At 42.0% G+C, this 20102-nt stretch overlaps 1 protein-coding gene across 1 annotated transcript; it reads left to right on the forward strand.

Moving 5' to 3' along the window:
* Nucleotides 1-14532: 14532 nt before the first annotated feature.
* LOC6038965 (UDP-glucose:glycoprotein glucosyltransferase) lies at nucleotides 14533-20083 on the forward strand. Its single transcript, XM_038264890.1, is given in 9 exon segments — nucleotides 14533-14812; nucleotides 14870-15100; nucleotides 15163-16338; nucleotides 16341-16604; nucleotides 16661-17298; nucleotides 17363-18096; nucleotides 18152-18272; nucleotides 18331-19714; nucleotides 19775-20083. Coding segments are annotated over 8 exon segments (4587 nt in total). The 5' UTR covers nucleotides 14533-14812; nucleotides 14870-14877; the 3' UTR covers nucleotides 19822-20083.
* The last annotated feature ends 19 nt before the right edge of the window (nucleotides 20084-20102 follow it).

Consider the following 20102-nt stretch of genomic DNA (forward strand, 5'->3'; position numbering starts at 1 on the left):
ACAAGATGTAATGTGTGGATTCTCAACAAGTGAGTGGATAGTTATCACCTCAGCTCGATGAATTAAGATCACTACCATGTCATAGCAGCAAACTTTCAATAATGATCATGACATAAAACAAGTAAAACTGGCACCAATGCTTCGGTTTCGGCGTTTTAACAGAAGAGAACCATGAACCGAATGGAATGCCATTATGAAAGAGAGTTGATTATATGAATGAATGAAAGAGATAGGTGTACAATGCTGGAAAGGCATATGTTTTACTCCCTCTTTCAAGTCCCATGAATAGCTACAGCAAATATGAATGGAAGCATACAGCGCTGTGCCAACGTGCAATAAGTTTAAGTTAACAGGTATAACTTAATGAATGACAAAGTAATCCATCCTTTAAATCAGGCCTGCCCAACGTCCGGCCCGCGGGCCGGATCCTGCCCGTGAGGCCATTTCATCCGGCCCTCGACTGCTTTTCAAAATAGTTCTTTGAATGGCCCTTAAGTCTTATAATGAAATATTGAATACAATATTGAATGTCCAAATTAAAAAAATAGGTTCGAGATCAAATTTAAATCAGGAACATTAATTTTTATTTTTGCTTCATAAATAAAATGTTGCTAATCCAGCTTATTATTTGGATTTTCCTATTTTTTTAATGTGTGTTTTTTTTCAAATTCAAACATTGTGTATTGTGAATTTGATTCTTATCATTTCTATATTGATATTTTCAGAATCAATTAGTAAACTGAAAATGGTACAAGAAAATAAATTTTAAAAACGATACTAAATCCACCCTTAGGTGGTTGGCGCCTTCCTCACATTTAAAGGGTGCTATCCAAAATACAAAAAGTGCGTAAATAACACTTAAGTGCTTATAACTTCTGATAGGGTTGTCAGATCTTCAAAGTTTTGGACGCGTTAGAAAGGTCTTTTGAATACCCATAAAACGATAGGTCGCATGATAGATCCGCACAACTTTTCCATCAAAATATCTGAGATCCGGCCTCCAAAAAGTGCATAAATAACTCTGAAGTGCTTATAACTTTTGATAGGGTTGTCAGATCTTCAATGTTTTGGACGCGTTGGAAAGCTCTTTTGAATACCTATACAACGATAGGTCGCATGAGAGATCCGGACAATGTTTTCATCAACATATCTGAGATCCGGCCTCCAAAAAGCGTATAAATAACACTTAAGTGCTTATAACTTTTGATAGATTTGTTTTATCTTCAATGTGTTAGACGCGTTGAAAAGGTCTTTTAAATACCTTTCTGAAAATGTATAGCAAAACGGGTATTCTTACAAAAACCACCCTTTTTACAATCTTCCGGACTTTTGTTAAAATCGTTTTTATCATAACTTTTGAAGTACTTTACTAAACTGCATAATTTTTAATAGCGACTTATGGGACCCCAAGACGGATCGAATGACGCCAAAACAGACAAAATCGGTTCAGCCAATGTCGAGATAATCGAGTGACAATTTTTTGATCAACATCCCACCACACACAAGGTGGGTCTAGGAGGTCTAATTGAGAAGTTCATTTTTCGAGTGATTTTATAGCCTTTCCTCAGTAACGTGAGGAAGGCAAAAAGGTAAAATATCTATATGAAAAAAAACTTGAATTGTTGTCTTAAAATGTACAAAAAGACACTTAATTAAAATTTTAATCAGGTTTTAGTTGAGGAACATGATTCAAATTGATTTTTTAAATATATTATCGAGCAAGCAATGATGTATTTCATCAAAACAAGTTTTTAGCGATATAGTTTCTTTTGAAAAAAGGTTAAAAAAGCAAATTGGTCACACTTAAAATGAAGATTGCGGCAAATATTGTTTAACATTAAAAAAAATCTCAAAATGAGTCAAGAAATCAGGCAGAAACACTATTTTTTCGTAAACTCAGAAATTCAAAGAATAACGAATTGAAAATATATTTTTTTCTTACACTGTTTAAATTTGTGTGTTTTTAAAATAACTTTTAAATATTTTGTAAAATATTTCAGTAAAGGTGCACAACAACACAAAACTGTATTTTTGTAATTTGCATCCAAAATTCGCTTCAATACATTTTATCATGCCTCATTGATTTTTTTCTTGCATTTTTGTGTTAAGGATATTAAACTTTAAGAAACATGCAACGACCAATTGAATTTGAATACACTCAAACCCCGATGGTTTGACACCAATTGTTGTCAAACGAACTGGGTCACTTTTAAGTTTGACACCCCTTTTACACAGAGTTTACACACACTTCCAAACGTTTGTTTTGATAGTGTGCGTTAGCGCCGCATAAAAAGTGACAGTTCGTCACTTTTTAGTTTGACTTTGACCAACCAATGGGGTACAAACTAAAAACTTTTCAAACGAAAAAGTCATCGGGGTTGAGTGTATTTAAAAAAATATATTGATATCAGGGTATTTAATTCAATTTTAAGCACATAAATATAAATCAACACCAATTGTTGAAAGTTATGTTGCATTTCTTTCGTAAGCGGTGCGTAACTTCGGAAGGAACCGGTCAAGAAAAAAATCAAATGGGCAGCAGCGGCAGCGCAAGCAAGTCAGAGAGGGTGAAGAAAAGCCCCAAGAAATCGCTCCCTCTCCTTTATTCTGCTGTTCGTAAAGCTGTTTCTTGACCCCTTTCCTTCCGATCTCCATACTAGCCTTTAGAATCAAAATATATTATTCATATTTACAACACTTTTTAATAATTTGTTTAATACTAGAAGAAATATTAAAATAATTTTATGAGAAAAACTTGTTTACCTTTTCAACCAATATTAAACAATATTAATTGTGGTGCTGACCTTTAGTTATGCACACCTTGTTATGGCAACCTTGGATAGATGGTTCCTGACACATGAAGATCTGTCAGTTGACTGATAGATGTCAGAGTGGGAAGTTGTGTGTCAGGGAGTGTGAGTGTGTGAACCGAGAGCGGATGTTTCCTGCAGGCCGGTGTGGCCATGATAATCTGTTCCGTGATAATACGGTACCACAAATGGCGACGAGGATTGGCGAAAGATTGGTAAGAATGTTTCAATTAGTTCGCCAGCTGAACTATCTTCCCGAAGCGGAAGAAGGAAAAAGGTAAACAAATGGTATATTCGTTTGGGTCCGCTGCGAGAATTCTCACTAGGATGGATAATTACGGGCCGTCAGGATTTTCTTTGGTTACTAGTGAGCCGCTTAACAAACAAGCAAGAAATTCAGTGACAACTGTAGGAATCTAACCCTGGTCAACACTGGCTGACAGATCAACTATGGTTGACGTCTAGAGATGAGAAGAGTTAGTGAGTGACAATGAGAGGGTAACGCGGTCGGGCACGCGAGTGGTGGCGGCAATAAATATGATTATTAGCCGCCAGTGATTTGTTTTATTTCAATCCGGTGTATTTACCTGGCTCGGTGTTTACATTGGCGACGAGGAGAAAACATATTTTGCAGGAGGAAGAGGAAGAGAAGGTAAGGGGAGCCGGACTGAGGGTGTGTGTGTTTGTTGTTTCATTGTGAAATGTCCGGTTTTTCGCGGAGTTAACGTGTTTGTATGTGTGCTGCACGGGCGCACTCTCGAGAAATTTTGTTTTCATGATGCACGATCAAGGGGTTCAGATTCAAGTTGGCAATAAACAGATTACCCAAAATTGGGTTAGCGGAAGTGCAATGTTTACCTGATACACGATGCTGAGGTTCAATAGGAGTTTTGGTTAATGTTTAGTTACGGTAATTAAAAAAAAAATCAGCAAAGAGTGGTTTTAGGGTAGATTTCTTGGACGAACAGTGGAAATTCCAGTTAAAAATGTGGAAGATAATTATTGATGTTTAGTGCAGTAAATTTCTATTATGTATTGGTAAAAAGAATGGTGTGTGAATATTAACGGTAGGTCTTGGGGGTGTTAGTATTTTAGCCGTTGTGGTTTTTATGGATATTGGCTTAGTGCCGGAGGTTGGCTTAGTGCCGGAGGTTGGTTTAGTGCCGGATATTTGCTTAGAGCCGGATATTGGCTTAGTGCCGGGAATTGGCTTAGTGCCGGAGGTTGGCTTAGTGCCGGGGGTTGGCTTAGTGCCGGGGGATGGCTTAGTGCCGGATATTGGCTTAGTGCCGGGTGTTGGCTTAGTGCCGGGGGTTGGCTTAGTGCCGGAGGTTGGCTTAGTGCCGGAGGTTGGCTTAGTGCCGGAGGTTGGCTTAGTGCCGGAGGTTGGCTTAGTGCCGGGTATTGGCTTAGTGCCGGATATTGGCTTAGTGCCGGGGGTTGGCTTAGTGCCGGGGGTTGGCTTAGTGCCGGGGGTTGGCTTAGTGCCGAGGTTGGCTTAGTGCCGGATATTGGCTTAGTGCCGGATATTGGCTTAGTGCCGGGGGTTGGCTTAGTGCCGGGGGTTGGCTTAGTGCCGGAGGTTGGCTTAGTGCCGGGGGATGGCTTAGTGCCGGATATTGGCTTGTGGATGATTACATGGAAGCCTGGTGAAGAGGAGGCTGTTGGATGTTCACTCATGCCTGGTGGAGAGATGGCTCGTGAATATCTGCTGTAAGGCCTGGGGGAGAAGAGGCTTGTGATTGTCCACTCATGCCTGGTGGAGAGATGGCTTGTGGATGATTACATGGAAACCTGGTGAAGAGGAGGCTGGTGGATGTTCACTCATGCCTGGTGGAGAGATGGCTCGTGAATATCTGCTGTAAGGCCTGGAGGAGAAGAGGCTTGTGATTGTCCACTCATGCCTGGTGGAGAGATGGCTTGTGGATGATTACAGGGAAGCCTGGTGAAGAGGAGGCTGGTGGATGTTCACTCATGCCTGGTGGAGAGATGGCTCGTGAATATCTGCTGTAAGGCCTGGGGGAGAAGAGGCTTGTGATTGTCCACTCATGCCTGGTGGAGAGATGGCTTGTGGATGATTACTGGGAAGCCTGGTGAAGAGGAGGCTGGTGGATGTTCACTCATGCCTGGTGGAGAGACGGCTCGTGAATATCTGCTGTATGGCCTGGGGGAGAAGAGGCTTGTGATTGTCCACTCATGCCTGGTGGAGAGATGGCTTGTGGATGATTACAGGGAAGCCTGTTGAAGAGGAGGCTTCTGGATTTTCGCTCTGCCTAGCATATAGATGGCTTGTTAATATTTAGGCCTGGGGTAGGGGCTGCAGGCTTGTGTATGATCATCGAAAGGTGAAGTTAGAAAGATTTTTATTCGTCATCATTGTAACATTGTCGTAAGTAACAGTTACTGTTAAAGTTAGGAATTCAAGGTACAAACTACAAGGATATTTTTTAAGGAAGTTCAGTAGTGCCATTAGGGATCATTTTTGCACAAGTTAACAGTTGAAATGATTGAAAAGTAACAGGAAAGTTTAGGGTATTTGGTAATTCGTTTGGGTGCAGGCGTGGTCGAATGGTTACGCTATTCGCGTTGTAAGCGGATGATCAGGGGTTCGTTTCCCACCTTCTAATGACTTCCATTCGGATGGGGAGTAAAACGTTGGTCTTCGCCCTTAGTTGTTGTTAGGCCGTAGAGTCATTCCAGGCGTAGAAGTCGTCTCCCTGATATACGAACAAAAAAAACACCAAACCAAACCTGCTCCTGGAAGAGTCGCTGGTCGGCGGCTGGACTTGCAATCCAAGGGTCGTCAGATCGAATCCGTGGGTGGAAGGAGTAAAAAGAGGTTTGGGTGCTCTCCCCATTCAAGCCTTCAGACTCCTAGTTGCGAGCAGAATCTTACAATAGGGGCCATAAAAGATCTGGGAACGTTAAAGCGGAAGGTTTGTTTTGTTGGTTGTTTTAATTCGTTAAGGTTATGTACTCATCAAACGTATATACAAGAGGCAAGATATTGTGTTCTAATAATGTAGAAGTTGTAAAGCCAAACTTTAACCTGCTCTTAAATACTATAACACAATCAGTGATTAAACCTACAAAATACCTTTTTTTATTACTGAGTTTCATTAGCAACAGGTCACAGGAGGAGGAGGTTTTGCCAGCACACGTATTTCGTTCGGAGAGGTCTTACTGCGTTAGGCCGAATTCCGCGTGAACAACACACAGAGGAGAAGGATGAACCACGAGCTAGTGCAGCTCAACGGTAAACCGGGTTTTCAGAGAGTCACCTGGGTTTACCGGATCCTTTGAGTCGTGCGCATGGCCAGAGAGCCAGGCGGGCGGGGTGCCGACCTGGACGGAGTGTGTGCAGCCCGGAGCCGAGTTGGCTGGCGGCTCACCTGGAGACTGCTGATGAACTAAGGGGGTCCTTAAGATTTGAAGGAGGATGGTTGCAAGATAGGGTTCGGTTTGGGGGTGCGAAGTTGTCTTCGTATTCCAGAATTGTCAGGTTGACGGATCCAATTCCGTTATAATTTGATTGTAGAAATAGTTAGGTGTTGTGGTAAGTTATTTTGTAGACGCTGCTTTATGGGGTTGATTAAATGCTGGGGAATGTGTGACAAGAGTATTGATGCAGGGGGCTCTGATTGATAGGCACCGTGAAATTGTTAATAATCGGTAACTCCATAAGAAAATGAATGAGAAATAACTTATATTCAATTCATGTTTATTAGTTGCACTTATCATAATACATTTTGCCTAACTAATTACAAAATGCAGAGTTTTGGAGATACGTACAGCTACAAAATAATTCAGAAACAATTATTGGACGAAATAAGTTCAGTAATTTCAATTAATTAAGCGAGAGCAGATAAAACTGTTTAAAACAACTGCTACTTTTGCTAGGGAGAAGAAAAAGGATAGGAAAGCTTAAGTTTATATCACAGAAAATTTGTCAGTTAGTTAATGAAGGCTAAGACTTTAACTGCAGGGCATAGGTACTTTCCCATCAGCTCTTGCAGCGCAAAGGATTGCTCCAGCTTGTTTCGGCAAATAACTTATTTGAGCGACTGTTATTGTTTTAAGACATAGAATTGTGAAACGATAGTTGAGGATTATCTTTATTCATTCAAATCTACCGGACTCAAAACAAAGGGAACAAAAAAAAAACAAGTCATTTTTTTAGAAAGAGGCTGAAACAAGTGTCTTATAAAATCTAATATTATTTGCATTGGAATCTATAAAAAAATACTATCTGAAAAATGCTGCGTACAAGATTTTAGACTCATTAATTTATTGAGTAAATTTGCTCAAATTATAGGAAAATAGGGAAACGCTTAGCATTCTATTAAATTTAAATTAAATTGTTTTAAGTGAAGGAGGAGGTAGTACTGGATCGATAGGATAGCGGTTAACTGTAGTGAATTATGGATTTACAATTACAAGATTAATAAATGTGACGGAGCAACAATTAAATTGAACAGCTAAGAAAGGAGAGTGAAAGGACAAAACTTCATTGAGTGTAACGGCTTAGTTCAAAGTTCAAAGGGCGTGACAAGAGATTGTACTGTAAACATAAATGCTCGTTTGACTCAGCAAAACATATAAGATTATAATACTATTGTTATCAACAAATACTAGATTAAAAATAAATCCACTCGTCTGTTCAGATCAGGGCAATTATGAGGACAAGCTAGTTTACTAAACTGTTAAATTATCAATTGTGAAGTATCTATCATTTTCAAGGAAGAGAGGGATGTAGGAATCTAACCCTGGTCAACACTGGCTGACAGATCAACTATGGTTGACGTCTAGAGATGAGAAGAGTTAGTGAGTGACAATGAGAGGGTAACGCGGTCGGGCACGCGAGTGGTGGCGGCAATAAATATGATTATTAGCCGCCAGTGATTTGTTTTATTTCAATCCGGTGTATTTACCTGGCTCGGTGTTTACAACAACCAGTTAATGGACAACTTATACTGACGTTTGTTATGGGCACTCGGGTGGAGAGCTCACCTGATTAAGAGCTCGTTAAGATCCAAGCAAATATAACCAAGAAGTGGCAGGAAATTATACTGTACCCAGTGTGGAGAGATAATATGCGTAAAAGTTTTTTGATCTAAAGTTGAATCGTGTTTATATTATAATTGGTGGAAATGATTGAGGGTCAAGACGATTTTCACTTCATCTTTGTTTTAAAAAATACAGCTTTCGGAGTTGGAAAAAATGATAATTTGAAATATTAAAATGGTACGAGTAAATAATCCAATGAACAGAAATAGACAGACGCCTAAAATAATGAAAACGGTAAATTTTCAATGTTTTAAATTGTGTTGTTTTGTTCATAGACAGATACACTGAACCTCCGGTGGAGGGTCACATTGTCGTTTGTATCCCGTTGGTTTGACGAAGTCAAATTAAATGAGACCTCATTCGTTTGAGACCATTGGTGTCGAACCATCAGGATTGTAGTACATACAGGATCTAAATTAGAGTGGTTAAAGCCAAATACAATTTAAACAGACCGGAAGTCGAAACCCGGAAGGGTAGACTTCGAGGCTTCGAGCCAGTTGAAAGAGACGGGAAAACCAGGAATGTGACCCGAGGCTTCGAGCCAGTTGAAAGAAACGGGAAAACCAAGAATGTGACCCGAGGCTTCGAGCCAGTTGAAAAAAACGGGAAAACCAAGAATGTAACCCGAGGCTTCGAGCCAGTTGAAAGAGACGGGAAAACCAAGAATGTGACCCGAGGCTTCGAGCCAGTTGAAAAAACGGGAAAACCCAAAATGTAACCCGAGGCTTCGAGCCAGTTGAAAGAGACGGGAAACCAAGAATGTGACCCGAGGTTTCGAGCCAGCTAGAAAAGGCGGGAAGACCACGAGTTGAATCTTAAGGCTAAGAGCCAGTTGATGATGAAACGGGAAGACCACGAGTTGGATCCCAAGGCTAAGAGCCAGTTGATGATGAAACAGGAAGACCACGAATCGGATCCTAAGGCTACGAGCCAGTTGTTGATGGAATGGGAAGACCATGTATCGGATCCCAAGACTTTGAGCCAGTTGTCGATGGAACGGGAAGACCATGAGTTTGAATCCGAGTCGGCGAGCCAGTTGTTAATGAATCAGATAGACTAAGGGTCAGATTCTAAGGCTACGAGCCAGGACTTAATCATTCCAGAGGAACTGAGAGTCATCACCCAAGGTTACGAACCAGAAATTTATAAAGGTAGAGTAAGTGACTGATTGCTGAAGATTCGAGCCCGAAATTGGGAAAAGAGTATGAGAATTAAAAGTCACTCCTCCTTGAGTCAAAAAGGACCAAGAAGAGCACAACAATCAAATAGCTCCAGGATCCAGAAAGACCATGTGTAAAGAACGTCGAGCTGAATAAATTTTGCCTGACTAGACTTCGAGGTTACCCAGAGGTTAGGTCGTTAGCTCAGTTCAATTGTAGGAGTCGTCTCCCTAAAAAAAAAACTGCCTCGGTAGAGTCACTAGGGGGCAGTTGGACCCACAATCCAAAAGTCGTCAGTTCAAATCCCGGGGTAGATGGGAGCTTAGGTGTATAAAGAGATATGGATTGACTCACTGTTTCAAGCCTTCGGACACCTAGTTTTGAGTAGAAATCTCGCAATAGAGAACGCGAGAGTAATACTGTAGAGCGAACAAGTTGATTTGATTTTAATTAGAAGAATTATAAAGGAGGTACACAAAAAAATAACTTCCCGTAACTACATCAGATTACAAAATGGTTGGAAAATAAAGAAACTACTGCTACAAATCAGAGCAATATTCTTAAAGAAAGTGAGCGATGAGTCAAAGTACAGATTATTAAAAATATTAGATGATCTGAATGAGCATGTATGGACAGTAAAAAAAAAAGGGAAAGTGAAGGTGAAGGATAAATTCCTAAGGTCTGCCAGGTGGATAGTAAGGATAGTAGTGTGGCAAAAGTATAAAAAAAAAATTGAAAGTAAAATGAGAAAATGAGAAATTGAGAATAGAGATGTAAGCCGGTAACATAGATTGAAACATTCGCAGCTGTCATGGTAACTTTATCGAGAAATTAAAAAGAGAGATGTGAGCCGGTAACATGGAATGAAACTTTCACAGCTGTCATGGAAAGCTTCTCCATGTTGCACTTTTAATTTCTCGAAAGCGACTGTACAGAAAGTTTAACTCCATGTTGCACTTTTAATTTCTCGATGGAGCCACATTTGATTTATGGAATCACAGTCGATTTTGAATTTTTCGAAGTAATTTAAGCATTTAGGATCTTATTGTTTGAAATTGTGATTTTACCCTAGTTTGACAGAATCTGAATAAAATCAAACATCAAATCAACATATGATTAGACCTGCGTTCGTCGTGAGGAATCGCAAATGAGTTCAAACAGTAAGGTGGAAAGGTTTTATAAGGTGGACCCATAAGAGTCTCCTAGCGGTGCTGTGAGAATACAGCACTTTTCCGAAGTGAGAAGAGAAATTGAGACATGAATCAAGAAAAACAGTAAGTTAATGCAGACTTTAGGCATACTTTTAGAAAGAAAACCGCTCATTCGCTCAATTTGAACCGGTGGACATGTAAGGCTAAAGAATAGCTATAATGGTAGAAGACAAAAGGAAAGGATGAGCACGACTAATGTCCGGTTCAGTTAATAAATATTTATGTGGAAATAGCGATTAGGCCTCACGTGGTGACAATATAAAAGTATTATGCTAGATAAAAAAAAAAAAACCAATAAGTGTAACCGTTCGAGGATGATGTATTCTAGAAATTTTTAAACAAATTATGTTTAAAAGGTTTATACGCAGATGGGACCTTTTGAAAAGGAATCCAATAATTAAAACAAAAATAAAAAGGGTGTGAGGCGGAGTTAGTTGTTAAAGATGAGGGTGGTTTAAGATAGGAATTGAACTGACCCTATGTCAATGATGCATAGTGACAGAATATTCCGTCAGTCTACTTAGTCAGTCTATAGTTCGGTTTTGGAAATAAAATCTGATTGCTGTTGGTATATGCACTGCAGAAGTAAACAGTTTGCTTTGAATAAGAGCTAATCAGGCTCTCAAGTGGAACGTGTGACATTCTATTATTTGCATGATGAAAACGTATGTTGAAAACGAACATTATCGTAAACGAGAGTTTCGGTCCAGACTAGATAAGACTTGGTAAAAAGATCTAGATTTAAAGTGCACATAACAGTTCCCAAGAAGCGTCCAAGGTTTTCAGTAATCGGTAGTCTACCGTCTGTAGAGAAAACGAGATGTGGTGCTGACCTTTAGTTATGCACACCTTGTTATGGCAACCTTGGATAGATGGTTCCTGACACATGAAGATCTGTCAGTTGACTGATAGATGTCAGAGTGGGAAGTTGTGTGTCAGGGAGTGTGAGTGTGTGAACCGAGAGCGGATGTTTCCTGCAGGCCGGTGTGGCCATGATAATCTGTTCCGTGATAATACGGTACCACATTAATATTACAAAGGTTGGGCACCCCTGTTTTTAATATACGGACATTGAATGAATGAGTGATGTTCTTCAATTTTTCTCAACAGGTAAAGCATACTGCAAAAATCCTCATTGTACAGAACTTGGTACAGAATTATTGAACGTTTTTAAATTGCTGGGAAATATAGCCTTCCTCACCTCATTTCTATTACAGAGCAGATTTGGTAATTCGAATTTCGCTACTTCGGGTGGGGTGTGTCCCAGCCCGACCCTAAGATGACAGTTTTCGTGCGTCCCCATGCTTCTTCCTCCCACAAAGATTCAGAATTGTGTTGTTGTTTGAACACTGTGCTCCAACATGGTTAAAACTGCTGTCCTAATTTGCCCCATGTGTCCCGATTGACCCCAGTTTACGGTATTAAATTTAGTTGATGACTTTTATTATTTTACCATATCAACATAGAGAAACATACTGATTTTTAACTGTTATTTGTTAAACCGAGAAAAAATGCTTTTGAAGAGACAAATAAAATTTTCTGGATTTTTGTTGTAAACACCCACTAAATAAGCATAAGATAAGGATCAGAGGATAATATCAGGAAATAAGTAATGTATCACTTTTGATTGTCGATGTTCCTTTGTTTTAAGTTAAGAAAAAATCTTTATTTAGGGTAATTGAAATTAATTTTTTTTGATTTTTTAGTCAATTAGCAAAACAAGCCTTTTATTAATGGCTGAGAAAGCCATAAAGCCATCCTGTTCTGATTACCAACAACGAGTTCAAGCTAAAAATATCCTAAGGAGCGCCCCAATGAGCGAATTAAGAGCGCGAGTGACGAGCAAACATGAGCAGAAAAATTCGGAGCGAACGTGAGCTAGATCACGCAGCGCTCCTTCTCACGATCGCGTGGGGATCGCAACCCTGATGCTGGTGATGTTACCGGAGATGTTGGGCAGTCCTTACCCCCTCGTGCTTGACAACCGCACGGCTCGTCTCACGACTGGCTAGAAGGCAGCGAGCGCGGGTGTGACGAGGGACGAGGGTTGAGGGCATCTCCGAAGAGTCCTCACCCCCTTTTTCTCTAAAGATCCACACGGTCAGGTCTTCGAGAGACAACTGGTTGACGAGATGGCTATGCGCGCATCTTTTGTAAGCTGGAGCTCTGGCCACTTCCTTCTCCTGCTGCTGCTGCTCTGGGCTCTAAGCTCTCCTGGGCGGGCTGCTTCTTCTATAGTTACGTTGGTCCACTACTTTGTACACGCAAAAAAATCAGACTAGTTTGAATCAAAAAAATATTTTGTTGTTTCAACCTGGCAATTTTTTGTTGAAAGAACCTTCAAAATCAATTGAAACAATTTAAAATATAGGGTTGAATTAACTTGCTGAATTTTGTCAACCACTTTTTAAAACAACAACAAAATTACTGCGTTGATTCTAAGCTAATCATAATTGAATCAAACCTATCTTATTTTTTGATTCAAATAAAAATAATAATTGATTACACGTTTTCGCCATCCGTCAAAATAGAATTTTGTTGTTTGTCGGATAAAGTTTTTCGCAGAAGAAATCCTTTTTTTTATCTTTCTGTACATTTATTTCCCTGACAATTCGTGTGATTTGTATTGTACAATGTGTGGCCTGTCAGCTAATCTTCAAATTGCACAATGTGCAATGCACATGTACGTACACAACCCGAAGAGTCGCAACAATGACATATTCGCTTGATCCGGCTTCCTTCAACGGTATTGGAACCAAGACCATCGTAACCGGAATGGACTCATCACCGGCACACCCGAAAAAGATGGAAATTCAGTGGTGCTGGCATCGGTGGAACTCTGCTGCCGGGCCAACCTTCTCGGTTTTGCTGATTATTCGCGATTCCTCAACTTCTTGGTACCCGATGGAAAACACTCGGTAAGCGCCTTAACCTACTACATCAAATGACCGCATTGCTAAATGCTTTTTCCACATTTGCAGATCGCTACGGTCAACATGAGGCGGTGTTTACATCAGGTGCCATTCCAGCGCTGTGAAGCTGTACAGGAACCGTACGTGCTGCAAAACTTGAAGAAGCAAACTAATGTTATTTGTGCTTATTGAATAAAAATTAGGCAAATTTCAATGAATAAACCCCATTATTATTTCGATTCAAATGTTAGTTGATTCAATTAAATTGCAATCTCAATCCGAAAAAAAATTGAGTAACTTCAACAAAATAACGGATTTGTTTCAACAAAAATCTGATTTGAACGCACTTTCTGCCAAATTTTGGTCAGCAAAACTGAACGTAGATTCAACAAATCCCTGATTCGAAACAACAAATTATCCACATTTACAACAACAAAATTCAAGGGTTGATGCAATGCAAAGATTTTGTTGATTATATTCAACAAAATATTTTGTTGAATCAAACCTCACCCAGGCTGATTCTACAAAATATTTTTCTGCGTGTATATGGCACCCTACACTCAAAGTCAGAAGTATCCCTCAAAAGGGACTTTCAATCCTCAAAAAGGATACTTTCTATCCTTTTTTAAAGTTCACCCCGCGTCACCCTTTTAAAAGGGTATGTCAAATTCAGCACATTTTCGATACCCTTTTAAAGGGTGAACGGGTGAACTTGAAAAAAGGATACTTTTTACTTTCAGTGTACACTCAAACCCCGATGGTTTGACACCAACTGTTGTCAAACGAACGGGGTCACGTTTTAGTTTGACACCCCTTTTACACGGAGTTCACACACACTACCAAACGTTTGTTTTGATAGTGTGCGTGAGCGCCGTGTAAAAAGTGACAGTTCGTCACTTTTTAGTTTGACTTTGACCAAGCAACGGAGTACAAACTAAAAAAGTGTCAAACGAAAAAGTAGTAGCTTCGAATATGACGTAGTCCTGCGTCAACAATGCTGTAGACTTTTCAAAGCAAATACAGATTTTTTCAAGAATATGAAAAGCCGCCCTGGCGTTTTACCGGGATGCCGTCAGAGAAGAGAAATTGTGACTCCAAAAAAAAAATTGAGCCATTTGACTGGTGGCGCCTCGTATTGGCGATGCCCGTATTATTGCACATGGCAGCATATAAGTCGATATTAGTTAAAACGGTAATATATTAAAATTAATTTTTTTTTGTTATAAATATGTACCTTTATTTTTAAATCAACACTTGCGTCAAAAGTTCGTGTTCATTTTAAAAGCGCAAAAAAATGAAACAAACCTACGCGAACAAAACATCACTCATGGCAAATCTCCTTTAATTTCTTTTATCTTTGGAGGTTCCCTTCTCTTCTCTGTGGATGTGTTTCGCGTTCATTGGTCGTCGTCGGTGATGTGTCAAGTCAAAACAATCGGACTTGCCGGACATTATCGCAGCTTTTAACGGTGAAAATATTCACTTTTCTGGCGTAATTCGTTTGAATATCAGTAGTTTTTCGATTCTTGAAATCGGGAAAACTGCTTCCCGCAGGATAGTGCGTGTAATTTCGGCGGAATCATTTGGACTAAGATGCCGTTTTCTGCTTAGTGTTGGTGTTGTTTGAGGTTACAAAGTTCCAAGCTTTACACGTAAGTTTCCTAATTGAATATTGTTGCAGGGATGTTCCTAATGGTGACTTGTTCTAGGATCAATAATGGAAAAATATCACTATTTGCTGCTTGCCGTGGCCTGCTGGTTCACGACCGGAGCTTACGGCGAGTCCAAGAGCCATCCCATCACGACTCAACTGTCGGCAAAATGGGGCAGAACGCCTGTCCAGCTGGAGATTGCCGAGTTCATCGAAGAAGAAAACGCGCACCTCTTCTGGGATTACATCGATTTGCTCAACAAAATTCCTGGCGGACTTTATTCGATTGGTATTTAACAAATGTAAAGACTTCGTTGGATTTTATTTGTAAAGTTTAATTTATTGTTATAGATACCGAAGAAGGACGGTACCGAAAAGCCGTAGAACTTGCCGAAACCCTGCTGGGAGTTGGTCAGACAAATTTACTCAAGTTGGCGCTTTCGTTGCATAGTTTTTCGCCAAAGGTACAGGCACATCTGCAAATCGGCCAGGAAGTGCTGAAACAGGGAGACTGTGATACGTCAGCATTCGTAAACGTGGGAGGGAAGGTCGCGTGTGATCAAACTGAGCTCAGAAGCATTCTCAAATCATCCAACAAAGATCAAGCCAACGTTGAGACGTACAGCCTGGACCACATTTACTCAGGCTCGGAGAATAACTCCCTGACGGCGATCCTCTACGCTCAAATTGGCACGACACAGTTTAAGGATTTCCACGACGTGCTCAAAGCGGAAGCCGACACAGGCAAGGTAAAGTACGTGTTTCGACACTTTGTCAAGAAGATGTCGAGCAAAAAGATGAGACTGTCCGGTTATGGCGTAGAACTGCACCTCAAAAGCCAGGAGTACAAAAGCCAGGATGATTCTCCTAGGCAGCAGGAACAGGAAGCGATTGTAAATGATGATTCTCTTGAATCCGAAGTTGAAGGATTTGATTTTATCAAACTTAAGGGACGATTTCCGCATCTATCTCACTCGCTTGACCGGTTTCGTAATGCTTTGCTAGAGAAACACGAAGAAATTGCTCCACTCAAAGCGTGGGAATTTCAAGAACTGGGTCTTCAGGCGGCACAACGTATTGCCCAAATTCAAGGCGAAGAAGCTCTTCAAATATTGCAATTCACCGCCCAAAACTTTCCAACGCAGGCCAAGTCATTGCTGGGGCAAACCGTTTCGGAAGATTTCAAAAAAGAGATGAAACACAACATTGAAATTTTGGGCCGCAACTTGAATCTTCAGCCGCCAGATTCCGCACTTTTCCTTAACGGTCTATTCTTTGATGCCGATACGATCGACACAATCACGCTGCTCGATACCCTGAGAACCGAAATGCGCGTACTGGAAGGTCTCAACAAGATTAACATCCGTGGAAAGACGGCAACGCCTCTTCTCGGGCTAGATTTGGCGTCCACTGCAAAGGAGTTTGCGATCGACATCCGAGACTCGGCCATTACGTGGATCAACGATCTGGAAAACGATGCACAGTACAAACGATGGCCGGGCAGCGTAATGGATCTGCTACGGCCGACGTTCCCGGAATGCTGCGAAATATTCGCAAGAACCTTTTCAACTTGGTACTGGTGATTGATCCCACTGCGGACGAAAGCACCGGCAGAGACATCGTCAAACTGGCCGAAAGTTTCGTCGTGCATTCCGCTCCTGTTCGCGTTGGGCTTGTTTTTGACACTCGAGGATCTGCCGAGGAGAAGGATTACCGAGCAATTACCTGTGCATTCAACTATGCCCATCAGAAGAAGGGTTCCACCGATGCGTTGGGATTTTTAACGGATGTAAGTAACGGCCTGGTAGTTTGCGGAAAATGTTAATTCAATGTGTCTTTCTCTCAACAGCTTTTTCCACCACACAAAAACGCCAAATCAAACACGAGGACGTGAGGAAGCAGCTGAAGAAATCATTTTCAAAGCTCAAGATGGAGGAAATCGACGAAGTCATCGGGGAGGATTCCGACTTTGATTACGGTCGCCAGTTATCCCAAGAGTTTGTCGGTCGGCTGGGACTTAAGGCAACACCGCAGGCACTGTTGAACGGAGTTTTGTTGCCACAAAATACGCTCAACTCGGACGATTTTGAGGAGACAATCCTGACGGAAATTATGCAGCAAACTCCAACCATTCAGAAAGCGGTCTACAAGGGCGATCTGAATGACGGAGAGCCGGTGATTGATTTCCTGATGAAGCAACCCCACGTAATGCCACGGTTGAACCAACGAATCTTATCTACCGATGAGCCCACGTTTCTGGATGTGTCCGGAAATCCCCACCCGGATCTCGAGGATGTTTCAGCATTGGCGCAACTATCAAACTCGGACCTGACCGCGACCTTGATGAAGAATCTCAAGTATATGGGTGGCAAATCTACGTATGAGAAATTTTTGGGCCACCGCTTGCACTTCCACACCGTGTGGGTTGTGGCCGACTTGAAGCAACCGAGTGGGCGCAAGCTGTTGAAGAATGCCGTTCGATTTATGGTAAGTTTGCAAGCTTTACTTTGTTTAACGTAAAGTTGAACTAAATTCTTTTTTTAATTTGCAGAAATCAACCAGCGGAACACGCGTTGCGTTCATTCCAAATTCTGACGGCGCCGATGCGAGCAGGTCTGAGGCGAAAAAGCATCTGAACGCTCTGGCTTGGGCTGCCATCAACACGCTTCAACCGGATGAGGCAACCGAGCTGATTTTGAACTTGCTGAAGCTAGCCGACGAAGAAAAGCGGTACGATGTCCCGGAGTCGGTTTCAGGATTCTTGCCAGCCACGCAGGTTCACCTGAAAATGCTTCGCGTTTACTGCCAGCGTGTGTTGAAAATGAAGGCGTCCAAAAATGGACTGGTTGCAAATGGGCGAGTGCTGGGTCCGTTCGACGAGGACGAATATTTCGATTCGGAAGACTTTGGACTGCTGGAAAAGTTTATCAACTTACAGTACACAGATAAAATTCGACGCGCGCTGAAGGAAGCTTCGTCGGACGAGGACAACGTGGAGGTGACCAGCGATACGATTTTCAAGCTGGTCTCCATCCTCGTGCCCCGACAGCAGTCAAAGTCTCGGTTCGCAATTCCGTCGGATATCCAGGACAATCACACCGTCGTGAAGCTGCCACCCAAATCGAACGATTTGCCATTCTTCGAGATCGTCGCCGTGCTCGATCCCGCCTCCAGGGGTGCCCAAAAGCTGTCATCCCTGCTGGTTCTGCTGCGAAATGTAATCAACTGCCACGTTACGTTAATTCTGTGTGCCGTAGACCGACATTCCGACATGCCCGTCAAAACGTGAGTGTAGCAAAAGTTGCACAAAAGCATTTCATAACTGTGTTTATTCTTCCAGCTTTTATCGCTTTGTGGTTGAACCCGAACTGCAGTTCACTGCCGATGGGAAGCTATCGCCGGGACCGTATGCCAAATTCGTTGGCGTTCCAGCGAATCCACTGCTCACGCAGAGTTTGAATGTAATGTCCGGTTAGGTTTGAGAGTAGCACAGTTAAACAATTTTCTTTCCTTTTCTAGGTTCCAGAAAATTGGCTCGTGGAAGCGGTTCGTTCGGTTTACGATTTGGACAATATCAAGCTTTCCGAAATCAACGGACCAGTCCACAGCGAGTACGAGCTGGAATATCTGCTGCTGGAGGGGCACTGTTTCGATACCACAACTGGGTCACCGCCGAGAGGGCTGCAGATTACACTGGGAACCGAAGAGCAGCCCATCGTAGTGGACACGATCGTGATGGCCAACCTGGGATATTTCCAACTGAAGGCAAACCCTGGGGCATGGATATTGAAGTTGCGTCACGGTAAAAGCGCCGATATTTACGACATTACCAGTGCCGACGGTCCCAACACGATCCATTCGGCTGAAGACGGTACGCGGGTTGTGATAAGTTCGTTACGTTCGCACGTGCTGAAACTGAGAGTGACGAAGAAGCCAGGCAAAGCAAACGCCGATCTGCTAAGTGACGACAAGGATTCGCACGGTGGCATTTGGGACTCGATAAGCTCGATTGTCGGAACGGGAGAAAGCCAAGATCAGGAAGTGTTGAACATCTTCTCGGTTGCTTCGGGTCATTTGTACGAACGGCTGCTTAGAATCATGATGCTGTCACTGTTAAAGCACACGAAAACTCCGGTCAAATTCTGGTTCCTGAAGAATTACCTGTCTCCGCAGTTTATCGACTTCTTACCGCACATGTCAGAAGAGTACGGTTTTCAGTACGAACTGGTCCAGTACAAGTGGCCGCGATGGCTGCACCAGCAAACTGAAAAGCAGCGAATCATCTGGGGCTACAAGATTCTCTTCCTGGACGTGCTGTTCCCGCTTGACGTGAAAAAGATCATTTTCGTCGACGCTGACCAGATCGTACGAGCCGACATGAAAGAACTGAACGACTTCGACCTGGGCGGTGCCCCTTACGGGTACACACCGTTCTGCGATTCGCGTCAGGAGATGGAAGGTTTTCGCTTCTGGAAGCAAGGCTATTGGAAGAATCATCTGCAAGGCCGGAGATATCACATTTCAGCGCTTTACGTGGTCGATCTCAAACGCTTCCGACGGATCGCCGCGGGTGATCGCATCCGTGGCCAATACCAAGCCCTTAGCCAGGATCCCAACAGTTTGTCCAACTTGGACCAGGATCTCCCGAACAACATGATTCACCAGGTGGCCATCAAGTCGCTTCCGCAAGAGTGGCTCTGGTGCGAAACCTGGTGCAGCAGTGAAACGCTCCAGCATGCCAAAACCATCGATCTCTGTAATAATCCCCTCACGAAGGAGGCTAAACTTACCGCAGCCCAGCGAATCGTGCCAGAGTGGAAACTCTACGACCAGGAAATCAAGCGACTGCAGGCCAAGGTCGACGAGCTCGAGCATGAAGAAGGTCAAAATTTACATTCCGAAGGTGCGACGCCTCAAATCAGACAACTTAAACAGAAAGTAATATTCTTTAATTCATTTTCAGAAAATTCAACCAAAAACGATGAGGCAGGTCAACACGTCGAGCTGTAAATGTAGCCGAAGGTTCAAATGTAGTTGTAACTATAGTTCCGATTCCGAGCGCCAATCTTCAACTCTCAAGAACCTTTCCTTTGCTGTGATTTAAATGCGGTAGCGAAAAGAGAAAACGGTTCTACTTCTTGTAGGAAAAAAGGTGCAACAATTTAGTATTTTTCCTTTTCAAATTTGTTTTAAAAGACAAGACTTAGCTTGTGTGGTTCGAATTGCCGCTGATTTCAATAAAGCGAATGAAACGAAAAGTTTTAGAATATCATCTGCTTGGTTCTTTATTT

This window comes from Culex quinquefasciatus, chromosome 3, assembly GCF_015732765.1.
Source record: "Culex quinquefasciatus strain JHB chromosome 3, VPISU_Cqui_1.0_pri_paternal, whole genome shotgun sequence".
NCBI classification, from domain to species: domain Eukaryota; kingdom Metazoa; phylum Arthropoda; class Insecta; order Diptera; family Culicidae; genus Culex; species Culex quinquefasciatus.